This window comes from Myiozetetes cayanensis, unplaced genomic scaffold (genome assembly GCF_022539395.1).
Source record: "Myiozetetes cayanensis isolate MyiCay16 unplaced genomic scaffold, myiCay2020 scf2-11, whole genome shotgun sequence".
NCBI classification, from domain to species: domain Eukaryota; kingdom Metazoa; phylum Chordata; class Aves; order Passeriformes; family Tyrannidae; genus Myiozetetes; species Myiozetetes cayanensis.
In genome coordinates this window covers 112304098-112323311 of record NW_026087411.1, presented here as the reverse complement: position 1 = coordinate 112323311, position 19214 = coordinate 112304098, and the positions used below count along the sequence as shown (strand labels likewise).

Genomic DNA, 19214 nt, shown 5'->3' with positions numbered 1-19214 from the left:
GGGACGAGGGAGATGGAAGAGCTGTTCCATTCATGCTGGAACCACCTGACACAGACCTGCAGCTGCACTGAAGCTCTGAGCAGCAAAGAGAATCACAGAATCACAGCATGGGTCAGGTTGGAAGGCACCACAGTGGCTCATCTGGTCCCAACTCCCTGCTCAAGCAGGGCCATCCCAGAGCACTTGGCACAGGATTGTGTCCAGATGGTTCTGGAATATCTCCAGTGAGGGAGACTCCACACCCTCCCTGGAAAACTTGTTCCAGTGCTCAGTCACTGCACAGCAAAGAAGTTCTTCTTCATATTCAGGTGGAACTTCCTGGGAACCAGTTTTTGCCTGTGGCCTCTTGTCCCTTTGCTGGGCAACCCTGAGCAGAGCCTGGTCCATCCAACAGGTGCTGGTTGAACATTCCCTGGAATATCTCACCCAAACCAAAACTGGATCTGTGACAATGACCCAAACAGCACCAGGGAACAGACAGGGGCACAGGACCCTGGTGAAACACAGCACCTGGTTTGGTTCTGAAGTAGGATGAGCAGTTCCAGGACATGGCTCAGGAATGAGCAAGGCTGGGGCCCCTTCCTGACAAACAAGTGGGATTCAGCCAGCCAGATTTGATAGCCAAGAGTGTTTAATCACACAGACGTGGCCAGACAGGGTCAGTTGGCCTCAGGGCCAGAGACCAGGCCTAGCATGGGTTAGTTTACCAGCAGAGGTGTCACTCCTGAGGCTTGACATCTGTCTCCTCGCAGGAACAGACCACACACTGTGACCCCCTCCCTCTTCTGTAAATGTTTATTTTTAATTTAGTGGTGTAATGGATTTCAAACGAGCTGCCATAAGACATCAGTGAAAGGCTGCAGCCAGGTCCCTCTGAAGTCTCTCTGTGGGTTTTGAAAGTTTTCTGGCCTGAATTTATCTTGGTTAAGTTGTATTCCTCCAAAAAAAACCTGCTGTGGTGGGGAGCTGCTGAAGAGCAGTGCTGCTCGCACTGACGAGGCTCTAACCCCAGCCACCTGCAGTGGGCACCTGAGATTAGGTGGGATGAGTCAAAATGAGCCTGTGCAACACCAGCACTGTGCAGACCTATGGCTCAGAATTGTTTTCTCTTCCTCAGATACTCGGAGCTCCAGAAGCTGCCACTTCCCAGAGCTACATCCCTGGGCACAGCACCTTTTCCAGCGGCCTGCTGAATCTTTGGGAACACAGGGATCCAAGGTGAGATGTGGTTTTGCAAAGCCCAAACTGGAAATTGCTTTTTGTAGTGGTAGTTCATAGAATTCTAGAACAGCTTGGGTTGGGAGGGACTAAACTCATCCACAAAGTGTTCCTGCCCATGGCAGGGGGTTGGAACTGGATGATCTTCAAGGTCTTCTTCCAAACCAAACCATTCTGTGGTTCCCTGGGGCTCAGCCTGCCAAGGTTGGGATGGGAAGAGGAGACTGTGGTGTTCCCAACTATCACCATCCTATCCTAGCCAGGTGCAGCTTCCACTCCCTCCACAGGGTCTTGTCACAGGCAAGTCCTCTGGCATGGTTGGAGGATCACCTGGGAGCCAGACAACCTGGAAATGTGGCAGAGGCACCTACAGAGGGCAGCAGGTCTACAGGTAATGGATGCTGTGCCCTGATGTCCCCAGGGGAAACACCCTGTGCTAGCACAGAAGAGCCTCAGAGGGTTGTGGTCTCCACCTGGCTGCTCATCTCCATAGATGACTGAGGGACCTGGGAATGAGAGACCTTTTCAGTCTTCACAGAATCATGGAATGGTTTGGGTTGGAAGGGATCTTAAGGATGATCTCGTTCCAAACCCCTGATATGGGTAGGGACACTACCTTCAGTCTTGCTCAGTCATTTAGTCTGGCTCAGCTGGTTTAAAAGATGTCTTTTCCCTTCTGGAATGGTGCAAGATTTCTGAGCAACACATAGGAAATATCCCACTGCAAGGACAAGGCCCTGCACTCATGCATTTGGTCCTGCTCTTCTTCGGGGTGATGCTGAGCATCCAACCCTCACCCTGCTGAAGTGATGCTCCTGCTGGCACTGAGGAACTGCCTTTCCCATGGAAAGGGTTCTCCACCCCTGCCTTCAGACTCTGCTTGGAGTGTGATGCAGATTAATTGCCAGTTACTGGGATATGATAACAAGGAGGAATCGGGCACCTGGGAATGAGGAATAACATGGCAGAGAGTTCTGGAGCTGTTTCAGCATAAAACAGGGAAGCTGAGTTTTGGACCAGATATCCTGCAGGTAGATGAAAGTAGAGCAGGGATGTAAGGGTTCCATGGAAAGACAGTGATATGTAAAAGGCTTCAAGAATAAATATTTCACTGCTACTTGAAATAGTTCTTAACCTTGACCATCCCTGTGAGCCAGTAGGTGTCTGTCCCAGGTTTTTTTCAGAGGTTGCCATTTTGTTTTCCCTTGAATTTCCAAACCAATTGTGTTGTTGGTTTATCCACCAACCCCTCCCACCAAGTAACTTGTGAACCGTCCGGAATTTTAGCTGAGTTTGGTAAAGGAGGAGATGTTTCAAAGATGCAAAGAAGTGGCTGAGCAGTGAGGTGGCTGAGTCTACTACAGGAAAAAGCCTCTTAAACCCCAAAACATCAACAGGAAATCAGGTTTCATAAGTTTCACCACCATGGAATATCGTGATATTCATTGCATTGTGTGTTGCCTGGGGGTGCCTGTGATATTTTCTGTCTGTGTTTCTCCCAGGTGAGTCAACATCAAAGACAAAAGCAAAGGACAACTGAACCTGAAATCCTACTGAAGTCACAGTGGGAATTTTCAGCCCACTTGGGTTTTTTTAATTAGGTAAAATAAATCAATTTGGCGGCTCCAGACCTAACTTAGTGCCTGTATTGAGTTAGTGAGTTATTCCTCCCTCAACTCAAAAAAATTCCCCAGGCCCTGAAGAACTATAAATCATTCCCCCAAAAAATCAAGACCTTTTCCAAAGGTTTTTAGTAGTTTATTTGTAATGACTTTCCTTTGATAAACCTGCTAATCCAATTCTTTGCAGCAATCCATTGAAGTAAAAAGCATTTAAAATCTTAGGACATATTTTTTTCCACCTCTCTACTTTGCTGGAAATAAAAAAAAAAAAAAAAAAAAAAAGGGCCTTCAGTTCCCCTTTCATCCAAAATACTTGTTGTAAATTATTTTCCAGAAGTGTTAGGGAATCAAAAATTCCCCCTCCAGTCTTACTGGATACCCAGTAAGGCTTCACACCAAAACCCACACAATTGGAATGGACTTGAGTAAACACCATCTCCTCAAAATTCAGTTTGAAAATTCTATGATTATTCTCAACTTATTTCCTTGGCTTCACAAGGAAGGGAAAGGTATGAAAATCCCATCACTGATGCCTGCTTTAAGTTGGGGTGAATGAATGATGAAGAGTCAGCTCAGCTTCCCTCTCTTTGTCACCCTGCTCAGTGCCAGAGTCACTTCCTGCTCGCTCCCATGACAAGATGTGGGTAAAATTTTTTGGATTTGTAACTGACTGTCAGAAAAAACCAGTTTCACTTCAACAATTGGTAGCTTGGCAAACTGAATATGGCAAAAAACCACAACCCAGGACAAAAAAAAAAGAAAAGAAAACCAGAAAAAGGATGAATAACTGTTATTTACTTTTCGTTAGGATTTACTTTTGTTTTCATCCCAGCTATTGGATTTTTTTTTATGTCTCTGAATCAAGCTGATCCTTTTGGGGGCATTAAAATAAGCACAACGATTGAAATGTTGCTCGTGAGGTCCCTCTGCTTTGCTGTTTGTTCAGCCTTGTGAACGAGCCACGAAATGTTTGCAACACTCCTGATGTCCACTATTCCAGAGAGATCCATACTTTGGAAATTGTCTCCAGACAACTTCCCTCCTGGCAGAGATCTGTGAGTTGGAGGTTGTTATGTCAGCCAACAATGCTACTTGAAACTGCAGGACCAAGACTGGAGAGTCAAACTTCCCTTACACAAGCTTTTCATCCCTCAGCTCAGCAAAGAGTTGATAAACATCCCACTGCTCAGCCAGTGCCAGGCAGGATCCCTGTTGTCCTGCTTGATGGAGCTTTGGCTGGTTTTGGTCTTTCTCCTTTGGTCTTTCTCCTATCTCAGCGTGGCAGAGGCTCTGTCCAGAATCCAACAGGATCAGTAGGTGACACACATCAGCTTCCTGGCCTTCAGATGAGCTGGTGGGCCTGAAACCCTGCTGATGAGGGTGGAAATAAGAACTAAGGAAGCTTCACGGTATTGCTCGGTAAAAATAAGAAGGATGTGGAGCTGCTGGAGCAATTCCAGAGGAGGCCATGGAGATGCTTCAAGGGCTGGAGCCCCTCTGCTCTGGAGCAAGGCTGGGAGAGCTGGGGGTGTTTACCTGGAGAAGAGAAGGATCCAGGCAGACCTGAGAGCTCCTTCCAGCCCTAAAGAATCTCCAAGAGATCTGGAGAGGGACTTTGGACAAGGGTCTGGAGGGACAGGACAAGGGGGAATGGCTTCCCACTGCCAGAGGGCAGGGATAGATGGGATATTGGGAAGGAATTGTTGACTGTGAGGGTGGTGAGGCCCTGGCACAGGTTACCCAGAGAAGTTGTGGCTGTCCCATCCCTGGAAGTGTCCACGGCCAGGCTGGATGGGGCTTGGAGTGACCTGGGATAGTGGAAGCTGTCCGTGCTTATGATAAGGGGTTGGAACAACATAATCTTCATTTTCCCTTTCAAGCCAAGCCATAGTGTGATGCCCAAAGGCCCTCGGAGATAGAAAACACTGAAACAACCCCATGCAGTGAGAGCTGGGCTGGTCCCTGCCCACAACAGCTCCAGATGAGCACTTGGTACTCAGCACAGGCAAACTTTGTGCAGTGCAGCAAGTGGTTAATTGAACAAAACAGAGGGAAGGCAGATCTCACAAAATCTTACACACAAGTGATAAGGAGATATCAGGATGTGCTGGCAGCTGTCTCCTGTACTCTTTTCCCCCCATGCCCTAAATGGCATCAGCTGTCTTGTGCTTGTTGCAGAAAGGAGGAAGAACACGACCAATCTCTCTAGGTGAGGTTTTAAGCAGAAACGGAACCTCAAATGGAAAGTGAGTGAGGTTACAGCACCGTAACCCTGATGATTACAAAAGGGGAAACTCTTCAGACTAGAACCTGACTGGAGATAAGCTCTCTGAAAGGTTACATGCACGCAATAAATATCCCCACCCCTCCTATTGGCCCAGGCTGCTCTGAGCTGTGAATGGGCCAGTTTAGACAACTCTAGACCCACATTTCTCCTCCCATTTTTAGACCAGCTTTGCACCCTGTGTCTCCAGGGGATGACTTGCAGCTCAGGGCAGCCCTGAATGAGGGTGATTCGGGGCATCATTTGTAGCAGGATAGTATTTTTTATAGCCTGAGGAGCCTTTGTGGGTAACAGCTCGTCTAAGGTAGACACCGTTCTAACTTTAGCACCGTGTGAGCAGTGGGGTTGTTCCACCAGCCCTTCATTGCTATAAGTGTAACAAACCAGTTCAATTTGTCATTCAGCTGCTGTTGACAGGAAACCACCAACAGCAGTCAACGGACGACGCCAAGAAGAATTAGGGTTTCTCTCTCTACGTGCTCTGAGGATTAAAACTCACCAAGAAGAGCTGATGTTCTTAAGCACGCGCCCTGGAAGCGATTTTTTAACTCTGATGGACAGCTAAGATTGAGCAGGATATGATTTAGTCCCAACACAGGGCTCGCCAGGTAAGTGCAAATGATTTTCCAGCAGTTTTGCTTCCTTCCTGCTGCCTGTTTATTGCCCGGTGCTCCATGGGGTGCATCCCCTCGGAGCATTCAGTGATTTGGTCCATCTATGGACTGGTGGTTATTAAGGCCTGAAGGATTGGGGTGGGATGTCCAATGGGCCAAACTGCTGCTGCAGGCTGGTGTATGGTGTTTGTCTGTCTTCCCTTCTGGCAGTGTTGAAATCCCCCCACCTGAGGTGGGACTGATGCTCCAAGTCAGACACTGACCCAGCGGGTCCTCTCTTGGGTGTAGATCGAGCTCTTTCTCTCATAAAAACCATAGGAATAGATGAATGCCCTTTAAATAGCAAGATTCTTCCAGCTACATTCCTTGGAGAGAGAGGGGAGGAAGTGAAATCAGGGTCCAGATTCTGAATTTAGGGGAAGTGGAGGTTTGGTTGCTCAGGCTCCAGCTCACCAACCTTTTCTGAGTTGAACACGTAGGTTCTGCAGACGGTGCAGAGAAGGGTTGAGGTTTTAATTCCTGACACATTTGGGATCTTTGAGGAATCTTTGCTTTCTTTTGCCTCAGAGGTGGCTTGAATGACCTCATTGGAAATAATGTTTTGTTTTCATCAGCTCCTCTATCAGCTACTCAAGCTGGTAAAACTAGTGCAAAGTTAATGCTGGCTGTAGAGAAAGCTTCTGGCAAGCTGGAGATCTCCAATGGAGTTACAGGAAGGGTGGAATTACTGCTTCTCCCCCTGGTCACTTCCCATCCCCACACATGCACGGTCTATGCTAAGTCCATAACTTCGGTTACTGATAAAATTTTAGACCAGACTCAAAACTCAACAGAGCTCTGCATTGTAGCCTGGATATCTCAGAAATGTCCTTGCTTGCTGTGGGAGGGAAGAGCAGTTGCCATTTTGTGGGAGATTTGCATCTCAGACCTCCTCAGGTGCTTTACTCAGGACTTGGTGGCCAGTGATGTCTGGCAAGGCAACGCTCTTCAAGCTGCTTTAGTCACCCCCACTCGTGATTTGAGGGCTTTTCTCACCTTTCTTGCAGGGCTGCTGTGATGTTTAATTGATTATGGATTTTTAAACAGTGCAAAATCAGGCCACGGTGGCAGTGAGGGTTCCTGTTGCATGCAGAGCACACACACACACGGTCCCTGCTCTGCTACGTGCTGGAGATGGAGAGGCCAGATGGAAATGAGGAATAAAAAAAAGACAGCTGCAGGGCAGCCAAGGCACCCTCATTAATATGCTCAGTCAGTCATTCTGTCAAGGTTTAAGTCATTTTTAGCAGAAGATTTGAGGGCTGCAGAGCTTGTGATTTCTTGTCTGAGTTTCTTTTTTTTCCTCCCAGCCCCCCTGCAGCATTGTCATCATAGCGGTACCCAAAAATCAGTTAAAAAAACCCTTCTGGCCCTTTCTTGCTTTATTCTGCCAAAATAGGGCTATTGTTGCAGCTGGAGTGTTGCAAAGTCAAAGGCTGAGTTTTCCGATGAAAGGGGAAAGACTCAAGGCATATTTAAGTGAAAATTTTGCAAAGGTGCTGCTGATTTTTATTCATCTTTATTTCTAATGACTTTCCACGTGTAACTCAATCAGTGTGAGGTGTCCTGGGATGCTGTTATACCCTGAGATGGTGTGCTCCCCATCCCCTCTTAAATCAGCCCACAATATCCCAGGATGAGCATCCCACGTCCACAGAATTTGGGCCGTGGATCCATTTCAAATGGAGCTATCAGCTCCTTTATTTCTGCTTTATGACTTTCTTCCTGATGGACCTTTCAACCTTTAATTCTCCGTGGCACCTTTAAGGGCACATCAGAAGCAAAAAAAAAATTCTTGAGGCCATTTTCAGGAGCAGCCAAGGTTTTTTGTCATCTCAGACTGGTGTGGAAACAGCCATCGTGGATTTCCGGGGGGTCACAGAGCTGTGTTGAGCGGAGTAGGAGCTCTTGGGCACACTGTTACTTCATCATTGTTTGGCTTCCTTCCTTCCTTCTGCTCATTCTTTCCATTCTATGTATCTTAAAAAGGGAGTTTCCTCACTGCCCTTCCACGGTTGACAAGGCTCCGGAGGGCAACCAAGCGTTGGCTCCATGTGGGTGAGTTCCCTTGCAGTCACTCGTGTCCTGCAGGGGTTCCATCACAGGCAAGAGTCTTGCAAGACCCCTAGGGCTAAATCCTGCTGGAACCTTTTCCAGCCCCGAAATTTCCACCCACGTCTTCATTTCACGTGGTCCAAGACAGATTTCTCGTTAGGTCGACACCACATCGCAAGATTCGAAGTAGCTGATGGGGATATGAAAAAAGGATGCAATTCCCCTTGGCAGAGGTCTTGGCTAAAGAATTACAGCCTCAGGGCCCTGAGGCTCCCTGTGGAAGTTGTTGCACCACTGGACATCACTGTGGAGCTCTAAAGAAAAGGACATCAATGTACAAAACAGGCTACACAGGGTCATGGCTATTGCTTAAAAATAAATGCCAAGGACCAACGTACACCATAGGAATGTAAACCAGGACTCCAGGATTTCATGCTGGACAAGCCATTTGCTTCTCACAGGTCAGCCAAAAAAATCTTCTACCTCCCCCAAAAACCAAACTCAAACCGCAGCAGCTCCTTGTGTTGAAATAAAAGCCAAGTTTTCAATTATGATTTTTTCCAAGAAAGAGTTGCAGCTGAGTGGGAGAACAATGTTTCTGTGGGTTTATGGAGCAATTTTGTCTTTGTTAATGTTGGTCAGTTTTAATTCAAAAAACATTGTGGGCTTGCCTATTCAAACTTCCAAACCCAGCTATAAGTGCCTGAAGGAGAGGGGCAAGGCTGAGTAAAGGTGTGGGAAGTGTGAGGAATTATTGCAAGAAGTAATGCTGTTTCATTTGCTGGAGCCACAGCAAAGAGGGAGGGAATAAGTTTGTTGTCCACCATGGAATCATGGAAGGTTTGGCTTGGAAGGGACCTTAAAGATCATCATGTTCCAACCCCCCTGCCACGGGCAGGGACACTTTCCACTGGATCAGGTTGTTCCAAGCCATGTCCTGCCTGGACTTGGACACTTCCAGGGATGGGGCAGCCACATGGGCAGCAGTCATAGGTCTTTCAGGGAAGGAAATTAGTGCTGATCATCAGGAAGTCATTTTAAGGCTATGGGAATCGGAGGGCTGGGATACGCTGGTGGGGAGCAGTGGGAATTTCCATCCCTGAAAGCCTTGAAGTGCAAGTTAGGAGGTGTCTCAGAAGCAACGTAGATCCACCAGACTAGTGACTGTCTTGGGGCCAGTCCGACATTTCTGCTGCCCTGTGACATGCATGTGGCTTCTTTTCAAAATGATTTTTTCAATGATTCTCCTGCATTTAGCCCCTATTTATTTATTTATTTACATATTTATGAAATTATTTTCCAAATTTACCCGAATCTCCCTGATCATTTCTGCTCCTCTGGAAACTGTGATACGTGTTACTGATCAAAGAGCAGCGAGCAGGACCCCTGCGGTGTCAGGAGGCAGAGCAGAAATAATAAACACATGGCTTACAAGTGAATCTTTTGCTACCTAATGAGGGGAGAAGAGTGAAAAATTGCTCAGGTGTCCAGGATGTCTGGTCTGCCTTAGTGACAGTGGAATAGGCAATGACTTTGGTGGATGAAGGTTGTTAGAAAAACTCTTTGTCCCTTGATAAAGGGACTTTACAGTCAAGAGGCAAAAGAGATGATTGGCCCCCATGCCCTGGTCTCCAGAGTCCAAATTTACTACATGATGGTGTTTCCTTGTACATAGAAGGTCCCTCTTCTCCGTGAAACCTGGGGTGGGAAGGAAAAACCTTGACAAAATATTGTGAGCAGAGGAGCTGCAGGACTTCTTTCAGCCTGGAGAGTTGTTTGGCCGACACCTGAGCCGTGATGGCACCCAGGGTCATCTGAATGACTTGGAGCCACGAAATTCGAGGCAGGACATCTCAAAATATGTCAATGGGAGGACGATGCTTGAGAAGTGGGCTCTGAGTAGAGGTTAAATTTGACCTGTGGAAAAATCAAGACGTCGCCCGCGATACGTGATGGAAAGAGGGGGTACTAAGAAGGTAGAGACATTGATATAAAAACTTTAAATTGACTTCTATCTCAGGATTTTTTCCTGGCTGCCTCTCACATGTTTGGCCTTGACCATTTTAGAAGCAGAGGGTGAAGACCACAGCTGCTCGAGACATTAATGCAGCAAACTTGCACGATTATTATTCTATTTTTCCAGTGAAAGATGCCAATATTCAGGGTGTTTTTGTGACAGAACCTTCTCAAAGGTGATGATTACCCATGGAATGCTTTTTTCCCCCGGAAATTTCGGTGGAAAAGTGGGAAAAAAACAGCTCTGTGTAAAAGTCACCGGGTGGGCTGCCAAGGAATAATAACTGTGCATGGAAGGGATTTGTGAATGTGGGACTGTGTACAGGAGAGGTCTCAGCCAGGTGGGAAGAAATTCTGGCTGTCTAAGTGCAGGAGACACTGAAAAAGGGAGAAACTTTAGGAAATAAGATTTCATCTGTCTCTGCTGCAATAAATTTAGACCAGATCAAATATAAGGTAACCTAAGAGTGGGTCAGCCTCCTTAGAACAACTTGTGCAGCAGACCTGGCTACAGAGTTTGACCTTGTTCTACCACATTTTTGTCTCCTTTGAGTGCTGTAGGAATGTTTGAATATTATTTTAATTCTGAAAACGGAGCTAATCTTCCAATTTACGATAAGGAATTAAAATAATGAGTATTTCCCTTCTTTACTAACATCAAAAAGGAAATAATGTTGAGATAAGGTCTTGGCTGCTGCAAGTAGCCAAGAATAGGCATCTTGTGAGCACTGCAGAAGAAGCCTGGCAGGGAGGGCTGGTGTGGGCTGGAGACAAGAATCAGCATCATCATGTCCAGCACGGGCAGAGTTCTGGGGGCAAGGACCACGTGCTCCTCCAAGAGGGTTTTGTGAGGGCTGATCACACCTTGGGATGTGTGAGGGATGTGCAGAGGGATGTGTGAGGAGCTTCTCCACCGCTTATTTTCTGCGAGTGGATGTTCTGATACTGAGCAGTGGGAATTCGCCCTTCCACGAGGTCACCAGAAAGGAGCCTGCTTTAAAACGTTAGCATTTCTCCTCATTAGTTCTCCTGTTCAGACAGAAGAAAAATGAAGTCGCTTTCTCCTCCCAAAAAGGCTTTTCCTAATTGGGTCCACGCAAAACCTCTTGTGGTCCCTACTGTCAGAACATCTCCCAGTTACCATCCACCAAAACCACTGCTGCATTTTCATCCCAGTCCCTTGAGGTATCCCTGCAGTACCCACAGGATTTAACAACAAATAACAATTGTGAAACAATTAGGAGCTCACCACCATCCTACACTCAGGGTGGTCTGGTGCCTGGGGCTACACATGGTGTCTGTGTCTGAGTGTCCTCCTAAATATGGGGATGGGATATGGGGAAATCCCCTGATTTCCCCCAAATAAGGGGAAAAGGGACAGCCTGTCTCTTGGAAAGCAGACACCTGACAGGCAGGCATTGAAATCAGGCTACACTTTCCTAAACTTAACTGGGAGCTGGCACAGCTCCTATAGGATGGAGTCTACAAGGGGTTCGGAGCAACCAAATTTTTAAGGGTGGGAGAACAATATTGCCTATTTTAGTAGTTGAAATGCTTCCTTGGAGTTCAGAAAGTCCTCGGAGAGCTCGGGAGTCTCAAAATGGAGGCTGTGGGTTGGCTGTAGCACATCAGCATCTTCCAGGAGCAACAGCACGTTGCATCAAATAAGCTTTTAATCTGCTAAAGGAAAGGGAACGAGGAGGTTGTGATGGTAAATGAGACCACTCATTCCTAAAGGGGAAGAGAAAAGCACGGCCAGACCACGAAAACAATATCTAGAGGAAATGAGCTGCCCAGCTTTCACAGCAGCAGGACAGGGAAGCAGCTCTGGGGACCGGTTGAAGGAGGAGAGGTGCCTTCATTCCTGTTGGTGTTTCAGATCAAGTGGGACACGGGTGTAGGCTGGCTATGGATTTATCCCAATGGGCTGTGGGTCATCTGGAGGGGGGCACCCCCCATGTCTGGGCTCATCCCACAGTGTGCGTAGCAGGCAAGGGGAGGATTCTTCTCCTCTGCCCCCTCAGGTGAGACCCCACCTGCAGAGCTGCCTCCAGCCCTGGGGAACAACAGCACAAGGACGTGGAGCTGCTGGAGTGAGTCCAGAGGAGGCCATGGAGATGCTCTGAGCACTGGAGCCCCTCTGCTCTGGAGCCAGGCTGGGAGAATTTCTTCAGCCTGAAAAAGAGAAGGCTTAGGGGTGATGTAATTATAGTCTTCCAGTACCTGAAAGGAACCCTCAGGAAAGATGGAAAGAGACTATTTGCAAGGGCCTGGAGAGACAGGACAAGGGGGAATGGCTTCACACTGAAAGAGGATAGGTTTAGATTAGATATTAGAAAGAAATTCTTCCTGTGAGGGTGGTGAGGCCCTGGCACAGGTTGCCCAGAGAAGCTGTGGCTGCCCCATCCCTGGAAGTGTCCACGGCCAGGCTGGATGGGGCTTGGAGCAACCTGGGATAGTGGAAGGTGTCCATGCCCAGGCAAGGAGTTAGAGTGACATGATCTTTAATATCCCTTCCACCCCAAACCATTGATTCCATCATTGAACACTCATGTAGAGGCCTACAAAGTTACTGGAGAACATCTGGGGACTAACATACGAAAACAGGGTGGAAACCGCCTCCAGACAGACCCCACTTGGCTGGGTGAGATCACAGCCTGTGCTTTCAGGGCAAGCTGGGGCAGATGGAACCTATCTGCAGTGATTGAGAGCTGCGAGAGACTTTCTCCCCTTTTAGAGCCCTTTTTCATGTGCTTTCTCAGTGTTCTCCTTCCAGCTGCTTTCAAAGGACATCCCTGGGCTGAGTAAGCAAATTGCCTGGGTTTCTTGACTCTCTCTCATCTTTTGGCCATGAGATGCCCAGCCTGGATGAAACAGGGGAGGCCCAAAGATAAAGGGATGTGCCCCAGGTGACGTGCAGGATGTCTTAGCTATGATAGGGGATGCAATAGGCAGAACACACCATACATAATCCTTTATATTTTTATTTATTGCTTTTGAGCTGCTTGAACCACCGCCAGCACTGGAGGAGTCTGCAGCAGCTGCAGCTGCTGGGTTTCCCCTCTGTCAGCATCGGGAACGTGCTTCAAATCAGAAGCAGGTTTCTGTCTGGAGCTGCCACGCTATGGTCCTGTCTCCCAGGATGACTTGGCAGCCACCAGCTCACTGCTAAGCCTTTGCTGCACCTCGTGGTGGCTCCTCCTTCCCACCTCTGTGGTGGATGAGAGCAGCTTTCTAAAAGAGCAACTTCCCTTTTCATAGGGATAGGAAGTGAAGCTCATGTAGCAAAGAGAGGTCAGGTGCCTCAGAGCACTCTCTGCCAAATGACGAGCCCCTGCCCCTAAAGCTCATCTAACCTGAGACTGTCCTCTCCTTTTGACCACCTCCATCTCCATCCTTTGCCCTTAGCTGGAGGAGAACTGGGGAGGAAAAATGGAAGATGGCAAGGGAGAAGTTTGCCAAAGCTGATAGGGCTTCCTCATTTCTACCTCTCCTCGGAATGCAAACAGCAGGCACACCTGGCTGAGGGATGAGGGGCTGGGTGTCTGTCCTGGTTGCCTTCAGAGTTACCCTGAGCTGGCAGGTGCCAAGAGGATGGTGCCAGACTCTTGTTAGTGTTCCCCAGAGGCAGGACGAGGAGCAACGGCCATAAAGCAAAACACAAGAAGTTCCACCTCACTGTGACGAAGAACTTGTTTATTTTCAGGTTGCAGAGCACTGGGACAGGCTGCACAGGGAGATTGTGGGGCCTCCCTCTCTGGAGACATTCCAAACCCACCTGGATGGGTTCCTGTGCCACCTGGTCCAGGTGATCCTGCCTGGGCAGGTGGGATGGACTAGATGGTCTCCAGAGGTCCCATACAACCCCAGCCATTCTGTGATTCTGTGATTCTGTGATTCTATGCTGACCCTTTTGGGTAAGGGGCTCAGTATGACCTCTGAGGACTCAGAGACCTCTCTGTACGGCTCAGACAGCCTTGCAAACCTCCGTGGGGTTGTCTTCCTTTATCAGGAGTGGAGTTCCAGAGCCAAAGCTGATTCCCATCCCATGTGAGCATCAGGCACGTGCATCCTGGAGCAGCTGCTCCCATCTCACTCAGCATCGTGTCCTCAGCCAGCCTCGCCTTGTCCTTGTGTCTCATGGCTGGTAAAGGTCCTCTGCCATGACCTCAGCTTAGATCTGCTCCTTGAAGCTTTTCCTCCTGTAAACAACATCACCAGCGTGTGGGTGACCTTTAGGTTGTGCATCACACTGGGCAGATGTCGGCTCGTGTTTGTCCTGCTCGGTGGGGGCAGCTGAAGTGTAAACTACGTGAGGTCACTCCAGCCCTGAGCTGGCCGAGACCAAGAGTCCCTTCCCTCCTGCTGCCACACAGAACACAAAAATGACGTCGTGCAATTACCCACAGAGATTCACACAGTGGTTTTTGGGGGCCTCATCTCTGCAATAGCTTAAGAAAATACAGTAAAAAACACCCCAGAGAAGCCAGCTCCTTGTACAATCCCCCATGGGAACCCTTGTGAGTCTGTAGAAATAAATCCTGCTTCTTATATAACATTTATCTCCCAAGACAGAGGGGGTTTCAGTCTCCTTCTTGAACATGCTGAGGCAGAATGAGAAAGTCACTTCCTCAGAGTCACCCACAGGTCCCTGGCCAGGTCTCCATTCGTTAGACCGCGCTGCTATGGTTGAGTAGGTTCATAGAGGGCTGGGGCTCTCTGGAACAAGATGTGTTTTATCAGAAAAAAAGGTCTTTTTTTAATCACAGAAAGGAAATATCGTTGCAAAGCCAGGTTTTTCGGGTTGTTTCCTAACATTTGGTGGTTTGCATAGTGGAGGCACAATCCATTCACAGTCGTTGTCGCTGTTTTTAATAACAGCTGTTAATGGCCTGTGGGTTTTGCTGGGTTTTATGTCTGGATTCTCTTTGGGTTTCTCGCCTTCCTCATTGCTATTTTCATTGGCCAGGTTGTCTGGGAAGTGCAACTCCCACCCCCCTCCCAGATGATCATTTTTATGTTCAAAATAGAGCAAGGAATCCTTAGGGGGGGAGAAAAAGAGTCAGTTCTGACACAGAGACCTGATTAAAAAAAGAAAGCCCATTAAAAGCATTTCCAAAACCAGGCTGCTCCTGCAATCCAGGGGGTGTAACATTCCAAGGGGTTGATCCCATGGATGGTGTGGACGTGGTAGGAGCCTGAGGCCTCTAACAGAGAAACTTGGCCGGGGCCCTCAGCCCCATGGAGCATCTGACATGGGTCCGACCTGTGGCTCGCACGTCCTCGGATCGTGTCCCCAGGAGCAGCAGCGTGGGAAGCAGGCAAGTAGGGAACGTTCCACCCCCATCCACATTTCCCCGAAGGTGGGGAGAAGCCCAGCAGGTTTTTCTCTGTCCTCACCCTCTCTCCCATCCCTCCCTCACGTGATTCCGCCCCTGCCCTGTTTCCCCTCCCTGGGATATGTGGGTTTAAAGAGATGATGGTGGCACCACCCAGATCCGGCATCAGCGGTGGTTTGCAGGGATGCTGTTCCCTTGGATTACTGCAAAAGGAGAGGAGGACAAAGAAGTGCCAAGTGGGCACACCCTGGTACTGCCATCCCCCCTCTCCCCCAGGACCTGGAGGGGGAGGGAGGATATATGTGGGGAAGGCTGGCCGGAGCTGAATGAATAGGAGAGTGCTCTGCCATTCCATAGCTATTCCTGAAATGCAGCTGGAGCTGTTCAGGTGGGGAATTGGAGACACACATATTTTCCTACAGCCTTTTGCCTCATCTGAGGGTGGTGGGAGGGAGCAACGTTCCCTCTGAGCCATGATCCAAGGAATTGAACTGCTGAGCACCAGCTTCGTTGCTCCTTGTGGGACATGGCTAACAGGTCCTACAAAATGCTGTCCTCTTGCTAGGAAACTTCTGGGATGCAGGGCCTTCAGGAAGGGCCCTTTCCAGGGCAGAAATTTGGGTGGCAGCACGTAGAAGTGTGGAGGAATGCTCCATCCATCTCCTTGTGCTCCCATGTCTGGGAAGGCCAGGACCTCCTCACATCCCTACAGATCATCTTGGTATGCCCTCCAAGTGCTGGGAAACAGAGCATCAGGGATTCTGGGCAAGAGATCATGGCCTGTGCCCACTTCCATAGGATTTGGATGCCAGATAGGGGGCCTGCAGGCCAGGATTTCTCCCTCCTGTGTCCAACTCCCCCACAGCCCATCCACAAGTCTTGCCCTCACCTGTATTCGACAGAAGACGAATCTGAGTTGAAATTTGGGTGGCAATTCTGGCCACAGCAGGAATTGCTGTGGAGCAATGCAGTGTTGTCATAAAACCTGTCACACCTGATGAACCCCAGAGTAGCTGCAGGTACCCAAAAGATGTACCTTGTCTCCTCCTCCTTGCCTGCTCCAGAGCATCCCACCACCCTCAAGCCCTGCAGAGACATCCCCATGGCCGATGCAATGCCAGGGGTGAGCTCAGGGGGGTAGCACGTTGAAGGGAGGTGGGATTAACAGTCTGCCCTCCTGTTTTTCTCTGCTCCAAGACCCTGATCCCTGGCTCTGCTTCCTGGCCTGCAGCCTCTGACAGCTCAGCCGAGCATCTGCCAGGTTCCAGTGGGGTGCAGTCTCAATGTAAGCAGCCATTTCTCCTCCAGACAGATGTTTTGATTAGCAAATGACCACTCTGGCAGCATGCAGCTCTTTTCGACTTCTGAAGAGAGAAAGAAGTTTATTATCTTCTTTTTTTTTTTCCTTTTTTTTTTTTTTCCTCTGCCCTGTCAGAGAAACTTTTTGTATCTGTTCAAACTCAAGGGCCTGGAAACCTATGTGTTCCCACCCTCCAGCCTCACACACAGGCTGTTCCCATGGAGAATCCCAGCTTTTCAGGAAGGCCTGAAACAGATGGATTTTCTACTTGCCTCATTTGCTTGGACCAGGCTCACCTGCCCAAAGAAAATGGCCTAAGAAAAATGGTGAAGATTTAGGGCAGATGTAAGCTTTAATTGAAATGGAGAGTTGGCTTGGATTGCAGGAAAAGATCCTAAAATAAGCAAACGGGCTTCCATCTTATTCCTGAAGCATGTCCCCCTCACTGAGGAGTGGATCACAGGACCACATAGCTCTTGGATTTGTCTCCCCTCTGCCCTGGGATGTCAGGGAACAGGTATTTCCAAGACCAGTTTGGCCACACTGCTCGAGACCGGGACTGGGACAGGGTCCAAGACAAGGAGGTGGAATGGGGAAGGAGGAGGATGTGGCCAGGAGAAGGAGGCACCTACTGCTACACTGGGGTTCTTCAGGTGTGAGGGGTAAACAACAGCACCAACATCAGCACCTCACCAGCATTAGCTGGAGAGCCTGGGGGTTGTCCTTCATTTTCCCTCCAGGACCTTTTACACGGACCAGAGTGTGTGAGGGAGTCCTCAATGCACGAATAAAACTTGGTATGTTCATCCATCAAAGAGCAGGACTGGAGGGGATCTGAGCATTGCCACTAGGATGTTACCAGTTTCCCAGCAAGGATGCAACAGGGAAACTTGACTTCTGTTTCACTTCTCAGAAAGAACCACGATGCTTCTTGGTCTGGGCTCTCCAGCTCTTCACAGGGACTTTCTGCCTTGCTGAAATCACCAAATCACAGAATGCGTGGGTTGGAAGGGACATTAAAGACCATCTCATTCATGCCACGGGCAGGGACACCTTCCACTGTCCCAGGTTGCTCCAAACCCCGTCCAACCTGGCCTTGGACACTTGCAGGGATGGGGCAGCCACAGCTTCTCTGGGCAACCTGTGCCAGGGCCTCACCACCTCCACAGGGAGGAATTTTTTCCTAATAACTAAATCTGTCCCTTACAGCTGAGTCCTATGGGTCAGCAGCCTTTGGATATGAAATTCCTGCTGATTTCAGCTGGACACCCAGCACTGTGTCACCACAGGAGCTCTTGCTGCCCTCCCCCCTGCAGGGACAGGCTTTCAGCAAGACTTTGGCCACTGTGCCACAGAGGATGGTGGCCAGAGCCTCCACCTTCTGCCTCTGTACAAGACCTTGTGCACGGTCAGTGCTGTTCATCTCCCAGTGCATTGGTTTGCTCTTGTCTTCAAACCTCTTCCTAGCAACAGAGCTGCAAATCTTTCTAAAATAAAAGCAAAAAAAGAGAGCAGCTTGACCAAAACCCAGCAAAAGCAGAAAACAATCACAGCAGAAAAACCACTTCAGCAGCAAATCTTCATTCTTATTTAAGCAGCTGATCCACCAAGATCTTCAGGAATGCTCCAATTTTGTGTCTTGCAAAGCAATCCAAGGGTGCCAGGTCAGGAAATGTATTGAAGAGCTATTTTATTAAGGAAAATTATTAAAGAATTTATGCATCTGTGATGCGCCTAGAACTGGAGGAAATATTTCTTTTTACTGAACTTTTTCACTCCTCGCTGATGCAAAAATGCAAATCTGCAACACTTAAATTATTGCATCTGAAGTGAGTTGATTTCAGCAATTATTTCTGGATGGGGGAGGACTTGCAAAGAGAAATTCAGCATTTTAAGCCCTTCATAATTGGCTAGATTTTCATGTTCAAAGTAATTTTTTTAGGAGTTTTAATGCCGTATCCTTTTAAAATGTACTTTATTAAAAAATTAATAAAAAAAAGAAGACATTCTTAAGTTTTAAAATTAAGTAAAATATAATCTGGGTGAAATATGAAAACAGTTTGCTATAGGCACCCTAGAATCTGGATGGAAAGGGGGCTCATTTTGTGATTTCAGTGGGCTTGGGGATTTTTTTGGAGCTGCCTTCACAACGAAACTCTGCTGCCTTGCTCAGGTCTTAACTTATTTTTCCATGGCAGTTTCATGGGGTTGAGGCAAATGGAGAGCCAAGACTTCTGCTTTTCTGCCAGATTTGGTCTTGTTTTTTTCCCCACACCCGCCCATGCAATCCCAAGGCTGTTTTTCGGTGTCATCCACATCCCTGGGGCAGAAAGTGCTGCACTCATAGCAAAAGCTTTTGAGCTTTTGAGCTCTCTTACCCTGGTAGCGGAAACCATCCGACCGCAGAGATGGTGCAGGGCTGCTCCCCGTAAAGATGAGGTGGGCGGATGTTTCCAGGGCTTGGCTTAGCCCAGGTACCCCCACCTTACCCTCTGTGCACCCAGCAGGTCCAACTCAACACTGCCCTGTTTGTTTTAGCCCAACCCTGGGCACTCAAAACACATCAAACGTGGGGGTCTCCGAACCCTGTGATCAACAAATTCCTCCTGGAATCCCAAGTTCAGCTCAATGGGTTGCTCCTGTAGGGAATGTTCTCCAACACTCCTTGAAGGTGGGTGAGTGGAAGGATGTATAGACAAATCCTGTCCTCTCCACCAGGAAGGTCTG

General features: G+C 48.4%; 1 protein-coding gene across 5 annotated transcripts in view; it reads left to right on the top strand.

Annotated features, from left to right (window-relative positions):
• The window catches only part of BLK (BLK proto-oncogene, Src family tyrosine kinase), a 54542-nt gene that overhangs the window by 2846 nt on the left and 32482 nt on the right, over nucleotides 1-19214 (top strand). For 2 of the 5 annotated variants that reach the window (XM_050314771.1, XM_050314773.1), the window contains exons 2-3: nucleotides 1118-1218; nucleotides 3673-5732. Coding sequence is in view for 1 of the 5 variants with exons in the window: in XM_050314770.1 (XP_050170727.1) it covers nucleotides 15090-15169 (80 nt within the window). In the remaining 4 variants the exon portion in view is untranslated. Of the gene's footprint in view, nucleotides 1-782; nucleotides 1219-2749; nucleotides 2820-3672; nucleotides 5733-14915; nucleotides 15170-19214 lie in introns of those variants that run through there. The other 3 variants (XM_050314772.1, XM_050314774.1, XM_050314770.1) reach the window with 3 other exon arrangements.